Source organism: Lipotes vexillifer, unplaced genomic scaffold (genome assembly GCF_000442215.2).
Source record: "Lipotes vexillifer unplaced genomic scaffold, Lipotes_vexillifer_v1.1 scaffold911, whole genome shotgun sequence".
Taxonomy (NCBI): domain Eukaryota; kingdom Metazoa; phylum Chordata; class Mammalia; order Artiodactyla; family Lipotidae; genus Lipotes; species Lipotes vexillifer.
In genome coordinates this window covers 481,796-495,635 of record NW_006781377.1, presented here as the reverse complement: position 1 = coordinate 495,635, position 13,840 = coordinate 481,796, and the positions used below count along the sequence as shown (strand labels likewise).

General features: G+C 37.9%; 1 protein-coding gene across 1 annotated transcript in view; it reads right to left on the bottom strand.

The window, feature by feature from the left end:
* SLC15A5 (solute carrier family 15 member 5) overlaps nt 1–13,840 on the bottom strand; it is a 90,409-nt gene that overhangs the window by 41,650 nt on the left and 34,919 nt on the right. The window contains 1 exon segment of the mRNA XM_007454615.1: nt 2,512–2,686. Coding sequence (XP_007454677.1) covers nt 2,512–2,686 — 175 coding nt within the window.

Genomic DNA, 13,840 nt, shown 5'->3' with positions numbered 1-13,840 from the left:
CCCGTGTCCCCTGCATCGGCAGGCGGACTCTCAACCACTGCGCCACCAGGGAAGCCCCCAGGAGGGATTTTTAAAGTAGTTCTTTCAGTATACCATATTGTATACCATATTTCTCTAAAGTAGCCCAATTAAAAAATTTTTTAGTATTAAAGCATAATTTGGAAGCACAGACTCAATTTTCATGATTCTGTACAGGACTGCCAAAGTTTCTGGTATTTTGCAATGTAAATTTACCCCCATTTTCTTCTGCATTCAATATATTAATAGTACACTTGCTGCGGGTAGGTACGATGTCTTACTTTTCTTTTGTAATAGTGCCGGACATTCACTAATACTGTTTTGGATTTCACTGGCAGACCCAAAAAAAGCACTTTTTAAGATTAAAGGACTGTCAAAACCTATTAAGATTTATAGTTTGCCTAAACCTATGACAATAAAGAATGTCAGGGTTACTGGCTTATGGAATAAATCAAAACAGAATATGCACTGAAGACCTCTACAGTTGAAAATAAAATAAACTAGGGAGAGTTTAGTCACTTTGAGTTCTTTCCAAAAACAAATCTACTTTGTGATGTGATCTTGTTGATGGCTTTGGCAAATAGGAAGCACATGCGCTAAAATGTAATTTATAAACAGAGAAACAGCAAAATATATAATAATGGGTTACTAGAAGACTGCTTGGTCTTCACAGATCTCTACAAAGGAGGAATTAAGAATAACAACTGGTTAACCAAGAGAAAAGAATCTTTCAGTTGCTTGACCTTGGCTATTTCAGTATTTCAGTGAAGTTATTTCTCAAGTAGATGATAAGACATAAAGTTGCCACTGCATGCTCTTTTTTTTTTTTTTTTTTTTGGCCTCTCCCATTGCGGAGCACAGGCTCCAGACGCGCAGGCTCAGCGGCCATGGCTCACGGGCCCAGCCGCTCCGTGGCATGTGGGATCTTCCCGGACTGTGGCACGAACCCGTGTCCCCTGCATCGGCAGGCGGACTCTCAACCACTGCGCCACCAGGGAAGCCCCATGCTGTTTCTTAAGCGTTTCAAACTCCCTTTGTTTTGTGTTTATACTCAGCAAACAATGAGACCTGCCCCTTGCAAATGATGACTCAATATTAGTTAACATTTATAGAGCTTTCACTCTGTGTCCCAATTGGGCTCCAGGTACTGATGTCACCCTGAATGATTTCAAAAGTCTTACAGAACAAAGGGACCCAAAATTTATCTCAGGCATGCCCCTCAATAAAAAAAATAAGTGAACTGGAAGACAAGAAAGGTTAAGTGGCTTTTCCAGTTCACTCAGGAGCAGCTCAGTAGCAGAGCAGGGGCTGAGACCTCCATCTCTGGTCGTTAGATTGAGCCTGGTTTTCCTGTACCGTCGTTTGTCGTCTTGTGCCACGGCAGCACCTGAGGGACCACAGCGAGGCAGAGGACAGTGTGACCAGAATGCTCCTCCTCTCCCATTTCATTGGCAGAAATTTTATTTTACAGTCTATTGATTGTGTTCTGAGTAAGAAGTCCTACATTTTTTTTCCACTTTAAAAAATGGGAGTAGACCAAAGAGTCTGCCTGCCAATGCAGGGGACACGGGTTTGATCCCTGGTCCAGGAAGATCCCGCGTGCCGTGGAGCAACTAAGCCCATGTGCCACAACTACTGAGCCTGCGCTCTAGATCCCACATGCCACAACTACTGAGGCCCGCGCTCCTAGAGCCCATGCTCCACAACAAGAGAAGCCACCGCAATGAGAAGCCCGCACACAGCATCGAAGAGTAGCCCCCGCTCACTGCAACTAGAGAAAGCCCACACGCAGCAATGAAGACCCAACGTAGCCAAAAATAAATAAATAAAATAAATTAATTTAAAAAAATAGGAGTAGACCATAACAACAGCAAGGCTGTAATTATGTGAGGTAATGGGTGTGTTAACTAACCTTATTGTGATAAATATTTTGCAATATAGACTTGCATCAATTCATGACACTGTGCACCTTAAACTTATACAGTATGTCAATTATATCTCAATAAAGCTGGAAAAAATGTTCGAAAATTACTGTTATACACTTTACTCTTGGAAGAAGTACTATATTAAAGCTGTTTATACGACTAACTTTTAATAAATTTTTCTGCTGGTTCAGAAGTTAAAGCCTCCCAAGTATAGCTCAGCATTGTTTTTTAGGTCCATTACCTGTGTTAATTTTTAAGAACATTCTCAGCATCGACTTAAGAGTAGAGACTGCTTTGCTTGAAGAAGAGGCCATTTGGTGGCATTGGAAGTTGCACCAATTCTTTATGTGTGTCTTCTGAGGAAGCATGAAAGGATGAAAAGAAAATGGGACACTGATGTCTATGTAGAGTTTTGAGAAGCTGGACATAATCACTCTCAAACTCACCTTCTTCCCAATTTGTCAAAATCAGACTACTCCAGAGCATATAGCTAGCTTAGATCCTAGTACAGTGGTTTTTTATTTTAAAAGCTGTAAACCATTCACTTGAAATGGTAAGTTGTACTTACTAAGAAATGGGCCATCTCTCTTAGAGGGAAATAGGCAGGTGCTGAAATACTCCATTAAAGGAGCTAAAATTAGTAGTGGTAGGATGCTGATGACATTCATTACTGCAACTGGCAGAAGAAATCCACCCAAATTCAGGTTGGAATTCATGGTCTGCAGATAATATCCTGAAGGAATCTGTATTTGAAGGGGGAAAAAGCCATTCGGTAAGACAGTGGTTAAAGTAACTTTGGAGGAAGTGTCCTGTGGCAGATGCCTTGTCCCTTGCCAGTACTCTGTGACAGATGAGCTGGATGTTCCCCGGGTCTTCAAGGTCATGATTATGAACTGACGAAGGAGAGTAGGAACTGTGTTTAGTCTATTGACAATTCTGCTGATTCTTTATGGACGAATATTTTGTCATCTAGTCTATCTTCTTAATTTTCCTTGGAAAAGTAAAAGTGACCCTAATTTTGTGCTTGGGATGACACATAAGAAATCAAGTAATAAATTTTGCATATAAGCAAATAAGCTTTTTGTTTTTCCCAACAATAAAGCAAAAGCCAGTAGAAAGTATTAAGACTTTCATTTTCACCTGGATTAAAAAATAGTTTGGGGCTAGACTAGATCCTTTAAATAGCATCGAGTTTGATGGCAAAATAGGTAAGAATGATTTTTCCCTAAGAAGAGGGGACCCAGTGAGGAAACACATTACTTATTGTAGGCTGTCTTTATAGGCTCCCTGGATTGGCCTTGTTTTTAACATAAGCCAAGTAAAACGAGAAAAGGGAGAGAAAACATACTTGTGTCTATACTCTCCTTCTAAACTAATTGTGTGGCACTAGAGGACCAAAAAGGGAACTCCATGAAAAAAGTTGCACAGTAAAGTAGCGGAAATGGAAAAACAAAAACAAAAACAAAACACCAACAACACCTCTACCTCACTGGAAACCCTCAAGGTAGTGTTAGAATTTCTTCATTTTTAAAAAAACCCTAATGCTAACTAAACTCTAACATTAACTTGGAGTCTCTTCAAGTATTCCTAACCTCCCATTAGGTCACAACATCAGAACTAAAGTACAATGTCACAGGAAAAGGGGCATCTCCTCACTTTTCTAGTTCATGAGCTGTGTTGCAATAATCACATCTTTGTCATTATCATTAGTAGCACAGAGTATTTCTTTCATTCCCAGGGGCACACAAAGCTACTGAGTGGCTTGGCGAGAAAGTCATCCCAAGTCTTGTCCTTGAGGAATGGATTCTCCATTTTTTCTTACAGTGTGTGAACTACATTAGGAGTCCTGCCTTACCTCCATCCTGGGAGAGCAACCTGGCTCAAACATCCAGATGACAACTTCTTGTTTGAAACCTTCACTAACTCCTTCTCTGTTATCAATTGTGCAATTCAAGAAGGTATAAGGAGAAGCAGAGTCACAAGTCAGTACAGCTGCTAACCAGCCCACCAGTTGTAAAATGAGCCTATTGCTATGTTAACTGCCTAAATCCAGGAATGGATGTCCCGGTGATAATTTATCTTCCAGTCTTTAATTTGACCCTTGGGATTATAAACAGGGTTGTTTTGGCTGGGTACAGATGGCAAGAAGGAAGGGAGTATTAGCTGGTTCTGCCCTCGTTCAATCAAAATATTAAGCATGTATCCCCAGTCAGAGGAAAATGAATGATGCTTTTTAAAATAGTGCTGGCAGCAGAACTACTCTAAGACTGAAAGGATCTCAGCACAACTTGAAAGTTTCTGTTACTGATTTCAAGCGAGAATTATTGTTAACAGGAATAAAGTTATTATCGGCATGAATCACAGACACAGAAACCTGTTAACTTAATAATGTGGCAAATGTACTATTAATCTTTAGTGAAGCAATATTAATATATTGCATAATCTAAAAAAAGGCCCCAATATCTTGAAAGCTTGAAATCATTTCTGCTTCTGCCTCAAGTTCTGAAATCATCTCCTTTAAAAATTTTAAATACTTTTATTTCATACAAGCCTCTGAGAATTCAGGAATAGCTGCTGTCAATAAAGATTCATTTTCACTTTTGAATGGCCAGTAATGTCAAATGGCAACATCATTGGCCTTAATATCAACATATTTTAAATGTATGTCTTGGAACTGAAGGTCAATAATGGCTACTAAATTTAAAATATGGAATTTGATGATGTTTTATTCTTGGTATTTTGATCGCCTCTATACTGGTGATTATTTCATCTGGAGGCAAAAATCTTATTCCAGCCTATCCCGATGGAATTTTCCTCTGCCTCCCTTGAGAAGTACATTCTAACCATCTTCTTTGAAGTTTCTGGTATAACATTACTGTATATGATTTTGGAACCTGTATAGTCTGTACCAGGGATTTTTAACCCAGCTGCAAGAGAGGCATAGTGGGTAACAGCAAAGTGTGGCCACTGATACCAGCCTGGGGTAGGGATAGCCACTCTGCCATATGCTAGTAGGGTAACCAAGAACCGATTGCAAGTCACTTAATGTCTCTGAGACTCAGATTTAGAATAATAAAATCTGCCCTGTAGGCTTGCTTTGGGGGTTAAATTAGATACTGTGAAGTCATCTTTTAGAGGCTCTGACACATATACGTGGTCAATAAGTATTAGTATTTGTTCTTTGCAATAAACTAGGCATCTAGATTTGGTGATATGCTTAAAAATTAGCTTATCAAAATTTATTCTAATTTATGTTAAATTTAAAAATATGTAACAGTTTGCAGAGAAGACTCGAACTTAGTAAAAAAAAAAAAATCAGGTGTCACTGCATTATGAAGGTAAGAATCAGTAATTTGTGCTATTTGCACAGAAGGTTCGAGGCATCTCATGGAACCATTAGTAATTTTGTACTCATGATTAATTTCTCCATTCTAAGATGTTTTCATGATATTTTAAAAAATTTTTAATACATTTATTTAACCCAATAAAGTAAAAATATTTTAGCATGATCAATATAAAAATTATTAATGAGATATTTACATTGTTTTTTTTTCATATTGAGCCTTCAAAATCTGGTATTTTACACGTATAGTATGTTTCATTTTGGACAAGGCACATTCCAAATGCTCAAGAGCAACAAGTGGCTACCATATTGAACAGTACAGTTCTAGAACAATATGGGAGACAGTGATAAAAGTGTGTGGGATGCAAACGGTGATATGTTTTAAAAGTTCACCTGTAGATATGCACATCTTATCTGCTCACCTACACTACCCTAGAACTAAATAGGCATCATGCTTTTACTTGTGTGTCAAAGCTGTGGCTTAGAGTGTCTATCCAAGCTTACAAAACTACCATCTTTCTCCTCCCCTTCTGAGGTTAAAAGAATACACCCACTACCAAAGCTTGAAGTCTAACCATCAACAGCAAAAAACCTTAGCTGGTTGAGGGCTCTTATGATTAAAAGTTAGGGAACCCCATCACAACTCCAGCATTACGTAGAAGCTAATAAATAGCTGTTGTTACATTTACTTATTGCAGGAACAAGCACCCAAAGTTTAATGTGGATTCTCTTAGTTTAGTTATATTAAAATAATCCAAATAATTTCCAAGCAGTTACTCTATCATCTGAAATTGCTGTGTTCGAATACTGATGTATGTTAGAAACAGCTAACCTGGATTTACAAACTGTTTCTACCCTGTAGTGATAAATATGTTTAAATGAGTTTCTTTGAATGGAAGGGGGAAGTTAACATGAGAATAGTCTACCAGATCAGACTTCAGCCTCAGTGAAAGTATTTCCCAACACCAAGTCTCTCTGATACCATTGCTGAAAGTTTGTTTTGTTTGGCAACATGAAGTGAAATATTAACTCCTGTAAAGAAAGAGTTTTTGGAGTTGAGGTTTTAGAAAAAGCTGGTTCATTTGGCTTGGCTTTACTTATATTTTCTGTGTGAATATAATGTAATATTTTCTGCAGCCTTTTGCTTTAAGAATCTGAAAACCCACTTAGTAGAAGAGGATGGATGTTGGTCTCTAGCATGGGTGACAAACCAATCTCCAACACGTGAATCAGACTGCGTACTTGGAAGAAGTCAGAGGAGCACATCCCCAGTTTCTTTCAGAATCTTGGATGTAGCCCCTCTAGATTTTTATTTTTTTTTTATACAACAGGTTCTTATTAGTCATCAATTTTATACACATCAGTGTCTACATGTCAATCCCAATCTCCCAATTCATCACACCACCACCACCACCCCCCACCGCTTTCCCCCCTTGATGTTCATACATTTGCTCTCTACATCTGTGTCTCTATTTCTACCTTGCAAACCAGTTCATCTGTACCATTTTTCTAGATTCCACATATATGCGTTAATATACAATATTTGTTTTTCTCTTTCTGACTTACTTCACTCTGTATGACAGTCTCTAGATCCATCCATGTCTCTACAAATGACCCAATTTCGTTACTTTTTATGGCTGAGTAATATTCCATTGTATATATGTACCACATCTTCTTTATCCATTCGTCTGTTAATGGACACTTAGGTTGCTTCCATGACCTGGCTCTTGTAAATAGTGCTGCAATGAACATTGGGGTGCATGTGTCTTTTTGAATTATGGTTTTCTCTGGGTATATGCCTAGTAGTGGGATTGCTGGGTCATATGGTAAGTTTATTTTTAGTTTTTTAAGGAACTTCCATAATGTTCTCCATAGTGGCTGTATCAATTTACATTCCCACCAACAGTGCAAGAGGGTTCCCTTTTCTCCACACCCTCTCCAGCATTTGTTGCTTGTAGATTTTCTGATGATGCACATTCTAATTGGTGTGAGGTGATACCTCATTGTAGTTTTGATTGGTATTTCTCTAATAATAAGTGATGTTGAGCAGCTTTTCATGTGCCTCTTGGCCATTTGTATGTCTTCTTTGGAGAAATGTCTATTTAGGTCTTCTTCTGCCCATTTTTTGATTGGGTTGTTTGTTTTAATATTGAGCTGCATGAGCTGTTTATATATTTGGAGATTAATCCTTTGTCCATTCATTCCTTTGCGAATATTTTCTCCTTTACTGAGGGTTGTCTTTTCATCTTGTATACAGTTGCCATTGCTGTGCAAAAGCTTTTAAGTTTCATTAGGCCCATTTTTAAATTTTTGTTTTTATTTCCATTACTCTAGGAGGTGGGTCAAAAAAGATCTTGCTGTGATTAATGTCAAAGAGTGTTCTTCCTATGTTTTCCTCTAAGAATTTTATAGTGTCCAGCCTTACATTTAAGTTGTTAATCCATTTTGAGTTTATTTTTGTGTATGGTGTTAGGGAGTGTTCTAATTTCATTCTTTTATATGTAGCTGTCTAGTTTTCCCAGTACCACTTTACTGAAGAGGCTGTCTTTTCTCCACTGTGTATCCTTGCCTCCTTTGTCATAGACTAGTTGACCATAGGTGCATGGGTTTATCTCTGGGCTTTCTATCCTGTTCCATTGATTTATATTTCAGTTTTTGTGCTGGTACCATATTGTCTTGATTACTGTAGCTTTATAGTATAGTCTGAAGTCAGGGAGTCTGATTCCTCCAGCTCCATTTTTTTCCCTCAAGATGGCCTTGGATATTTGGGGTCTTTTGTGTCTCCATACAAATTTTAAGATTGTGTGTTTTAGTTCTGTAAAAAATGTCACTGGTAATTTCCTAGGGATTGCACTGAATCTGTAGATTGCTTTGGGTAGTATAGTCATTTTCACGATATTGATTCTTCCAATCCAAGAACATGATATATCTCTCCATCTGTTTGTGTCATCTTTGATTTCTTTCATCAGTGTCTTACAGTTTTTCTGAGTACAGGTATTTTACCTCCTAAGGTATGTTTATTCCTACGTATTTTATTCTTTTTGTTGCAATGGTGAATGGGATTGTTTCCTTAATTTCTCTTTCTGATCTTTCATTGTTAGTGTATAGGAGTGCAAGAGATTTCTGTGCATTAATTTTGTATCCTGCAACTTTACAAAATTCATTGATTACCTCTAGTAATTTCTGCTTGCATCTTTAGGCTTATCTATGTATAATATGATGTCATCTGCAAACAGTAACGGTTTTACTATTTCTTTTCCAATTCGTATTCCTTTCATTTCCTTTTCTTCTCTGATTGGCATGGCTAGGACTTCCAAAACTGTGTTGAATAATAATGGCAAGTGTGGACATCCTTGTCTTGTTCCTGATCTTAGAGGGAATGCTTTCAGTTTTTCATCATTGAGAATGATGTTTGCTGTGGGTTTGTCTTTTATCGTTTTGTCATATATGGTTATTATGTTGAGGTAGGGTCCCTCTATGCCCACTTTCTGGAGAGTTTTTATCATAAATGGGTGTTGAATTTTGTCAAAAGCTTTTTCTGCATCTATTGAGGTGATCATATGGTTTTCATTCTTCAAATTGTTAATATGGTGTACCACATTGATTGATTTGTGTATATTGAAGAATCCTTGCATCCCTGGGATAAATCACACTTGATCATGGTGTGTGATCCTTCTAATGTTTTGTTGGATTCTGTTTGCTAGTATTTTGTTGAGGATTTTTGCACCTATATTCATCAGTGATATAGGTCTGTAATTTTCTTTTTTGTAGTATCTTTGTCTGATTTTGTTATCAGGGTGGTGGTGGCCTCATAGAATGAGTTTGGGAGTGTTCCTTCCTCTGCAATTTTTTAGGAGAGTTTGAGAAGGATGGGTGCTAGCTGTTCTCTAAATGTTTGAAAGAATTCACCTGTGAAGCCATCGGGTCCTGGACTTTTGTTTGTTGGAAGATTTTTAATCACAGTTTCAACTTCATTACTTGTGATTGGTCTGTTATATTTTCTCTTTCTTCTTGGTGCCGTCTTGGAAGGTTATACCTTTCTAAGACTGTGTCCATTTCTTCCAGGTTGTCCATTTTATTAGCACAGAGTTGCTTGTAGTAGTCTCCTATGATGCTTTGTATTTCTGCAGTGTCCGTTGTAACTTCTCCTTTTTCATTTCTAATTTTATTGATTTGAGTCCTCTTCCTCTTTTTCTTGATGAGCCTGGCTAAAGGTTTATCAATTTTGTTTATCTTCTCAAACTTTTAGTTTTATTGATCTTTGCTGTTGTTTTCTTCATTTCTATTTCATTTATTTCTGCTCTGATCTTTATGATTTCTTACCTTCTACTGACTTTGGGTGTTCTTTGTTTTTCTTTCTCTAGTTCCTTTAGGTGTAAGGTTAGATTGTTTATTTGAGATTTTTCTTGTCTCTTGAGGTAGGATTGTATTGCTGTAAACTTCCCTCTTAGAACTGCTTTTGCTGCATCCCATAGGTTTTGGATCATTATGTTTTCATTGTCATTTGTCTCTAGGTATTTTCTGATTTCTTCTTTGATTTCTTCAGTGATCTCTTGGTTATTTAGTAACACATTGTTTAGCCTCCATGTTTTTGTGTTTTTTACGTTTTTTCCCCTGTAACTGATTTCTAATCTCACAGCAGTGTTGTCAGAAAAGATGCTTGATATGATATCAGTTTTCTTAAATTTACCGAGGCTTGATTTGTGATCCAAGATGTGATCGATCCTGGAGAATGTTCCACAGGCACTTGAGAAGAAAGTGTAATCTGCTGTTTTTGGATGGAATGTCCTATAAATATCAATTAAATCTATCTGGTCTATTGTGTCATTTAGCGCTTGTGTTTCCTTATTCATATTCTGCTTGGATGATCTGTCCATTGGTGTAAGTGAGGTGTTAAAGTCCCCCACTATTATTGTGTTACTGTTGATTTCCTCTTTTAGAGCTGTTATCATTTGCCTTATGTATTGAGGTGCTCCTACATTGGGTGCATATATATTTATAATTGGTATATCTTCTTCTCGGATTGATCCCTTGATCATTATGTAGTGTCCTTGCTTGCCTCTTGTAACATTCTTTATTTTAAAGTCTATTTTATCTGATATGAGTATTGCTACTCCAGCTTTCTTTTGATTTCCATTTGCATGGAATATCTTTTTTCATCCCCTCACTTTCAGTCTGTATGTTTCCCTAAGTCTGAAGTGGGTCTCTTGTAGACAGCCTATATATGCGTCTTGTTTTTGTATCCATTCAGCAAGCCTGTGTCTTTTGGTTGGAGCATTTAATCCTTTCACGTTTAAGGTAATTATCGATATGTATGTTACTATGACCATTTTCTTAATTGTTTTGGATTTGTTTTCGTAGGTCCTTTTCTTCTCTTGTGTTTCCCATTTAGAGAAGTTCCTTTAGCATTTGTTGTAGAGGTGGTTTGGTGGTGCTGAATTTTCTTAGCTTTTGCTTGTCCGTAAAGCTTTTGATTTCTCACTGGAACCTGAATGAGACCCTTGCGGGGTAGAGTAATCTTGGTTGTAGGTTCTTCCCTTTCATCACTTTAAGTATATTGTGCCACTGTCTTCTGGCTTGTAGAGTTTCTGCTGAGAAATCAGCTCTTAACCTTATGGGAGTTTCCTTGTATTTGTCATTTTTCCCTTGTTTCTTTTAATAATTTTTCTTCGTCTTTAACTTTTGTCAGTTTGATTACTATGTGTTTTGGCATGTTTCTCCTTGGCTTTATCCTGCCTGGGACTCTCTGCCCATCCTGGACTTGGGTGGCTATTTCCTTTCACATGTTAGGGAAATTTTCGACTATAAGCTCTTCAAATATTTTCTTGGTTCCTTTCTCTCGCCCTTGTCCTTCTGGGACCGCTATAATGCAAATGTTGTTGCATTTAATGTTGTCCCAGAGGTTTCTTAGGCTGTCTTAATTTCTTTTCATTCTTTTTTCTTTATTCTGTTCTACAGCAGTGAATTCTACCATTCTGTCTTCCAGGTCACTTATCCATTCTTCTGCCTCAGTTATTCTGCTATTGATTCCTTCTAGTGTATTTTTCAATTCAGTTACTGTATTGTTCATTTCTGTTTGTTTGTTCTTTAATTCTTCTAGATGTTTGTTCTTTAATTCTTCTAGGTCTTTGTTAAACATTTCTTGCATCTTCTCGATCTTTGCCTCCATTCTTTTTCTGAAGTCCTGGATCATCTTCACTATCATTATTCTGAATTCTTTTTCTGAAAGTTTGCCTGTCTCCAGTTCACTTAGTTGTTTTTCTGGGGTTTTATCATGTTCCTTCATCTTGTACATAGTCCTCTGCCTTTTCATTTTGTCTATCTTTCTGTGAATGTGGTTTTTGTTCCACAGGTTTCAGGATTGTAGTTTTTCATGCTTCTGCTCTCTGCCCTCTGGTGGGTGAGGCTATCTAAGAGGCTTGTGCAAGCTTCCTGACTGGAGGGACTGGTGGTGGGTATAGCTGGGTGTTGCTCTGGTGGGCAGAGCTCAGTAAAACTTTAATCCACTTGTCTGCTGATGGGTGGGGCTGAGTTCCCTCCCTGTTGGTTGTTTGGCCTGAAGCAACCCAGCACTGGAGCCTACAGTTTCTTTGGTGGGGCTAATGGTGGACTCCGGGAGGGCTCACGCCAAGGAGTACTTCCCAGAACTTCTGCTGCCAGTGTCCCTGTCCCTTCAGTTAGTCACAGCCACCCCTGCCTCTTCAGGAGACCCTCCAACACTAGCAGGTAGGTCTGGTTCAGTCTCCTGTGGGGTCACTGCTCCTTCCCCCTGGGTCCTGATGTGCACACTGCTTTGTGTGTGCCCTCCAAGAGTGGAACCTGTGTTTCCCCTAGTCCTGTGGAAGTCCTGCAATCAAATCCCACTAGCCTTCAAAGTCTGATTCTCTGGGAATTCTTCCTGTTGCCAGACCCCCAGGTTGGGAAGTCTGACGTGGGGCTCAGAACCTTCACTCCAGCGGGTGGACTTCTGTGGTATAAGTGTTCTCCACTTTGTGAGTCACCCACCCAGCAGTTATGGGATTTGATTTTATTGTGATTGTGCCCCTTGTACCATCTCATTGTGGCTTCTCCTTTGTCTTTGGATGTGGGGTATCTTTTTTGGTGAGTCCCAGTGTCTTCCTGTTGATGATTGTTCAGCAGTTAGTTGTGATTCTGGTGCTCTTGCAAGAGGGAGTGTGTTTTCAGGCTATTAATGGCATATATACAGGTAGTAATTTTGTGTTTTTGTTCCATCTACTATTCTGGAGGCAAGAGAGAGGTTGAATCTGCTAAGTCAGCCTAGCTTTCATGCATTGTTTAGAACAAGGGTCAGCAAACTTTTGGGTAAAAGGCCAGATAGACAATATTTCCACATGTGGATTCTGTTGCAACTACTCAGCTCTGCTGTTTTCATGCATAAGCAAACATACTATGACAAACAAACAGGAGTGGTTGTGTTCCAATAAAACTTTATTTATGGATACTGAATTTTTTTTCTTTTAAAGAAGAAGTTTTATTCTGTTTGGTTAGAAGGACAGGATCCTTCTAACCAAACAGAAGTTCTATACTTATCGTTTTCTAACAATTGTACTTTCTTCGTTTTTTATTTTTTTGAATTTAATTTTATTTATTTTTGGCTGCACTGGGTCTTTGTTGCTGTGCACGGGCTACTTTCTTTTTTTTAAGTGAAGTATAGTTGATTTACATTGTTGTGTTAGTTTCAGGTGTGCCACAAAGTGATTCATATATTCATATATATATATATTCTTTTTCAGATTCTTTTCCCTTAAAGCTATTACAAAATATTGAGTATAGTTCCTTGTGCTATACAGTAGGTCCTTGTTGGTTACCTATTTTATATATAGTAGTGTGTATATGTTAATCCCTAACTCCTAATTTAACGTCCCCACTCCCCCCTCCCCTTTGGTAATCATAAATTTGTTTTGTATGTCTGTGGGTATGGACACTGAATTTTGAATTTCATATAATTGTCTTTTGCTACAAAACATTTTTCTTCTTTTGATTTTTTTAGACCATAGAAAAATGTTAAAACCTTCTTACCTTTCAGGACATATGAAAAAGGCAGTGGGCTGATTTGGCCTGCAGGTAATAATTTGCTCACCCCTGGTTTAGAGAAGCAAGCATTGTACTAAGAATAAGAAGGTAGATTCTGCTTTTCCTTCACTACTATTCACTGTATGACCTCCTTATCCCCTTCAAAATCACTTAATTTTTCTGAGCCTCAGTTTCCTCTTCAACAAATGAAGTAGTTGAATAAGTTAATCTCTAAGTTTTTTTCCCAGCTCTATTATTCTATGATTTAAGAATATAGCTCACTCATTAGCCATTGAATTCCAAGGTAGAGGTTAGTAATGAAGAGTCCCAAATTTCTTCAAAGACTTTTATAATCATTTATATTTCTTCATAAGTAAGTGAATCTTTGACCATTACTACATTAAAATGGTATTAAAATCACATATATTTATAAACAGTACTTTGGACTTAGTGTTTTCCCCTTGATTTCCTCATAGCATAGGGACTGATTCACCAAGGGAACTAAGAATTGGTAGGGAAA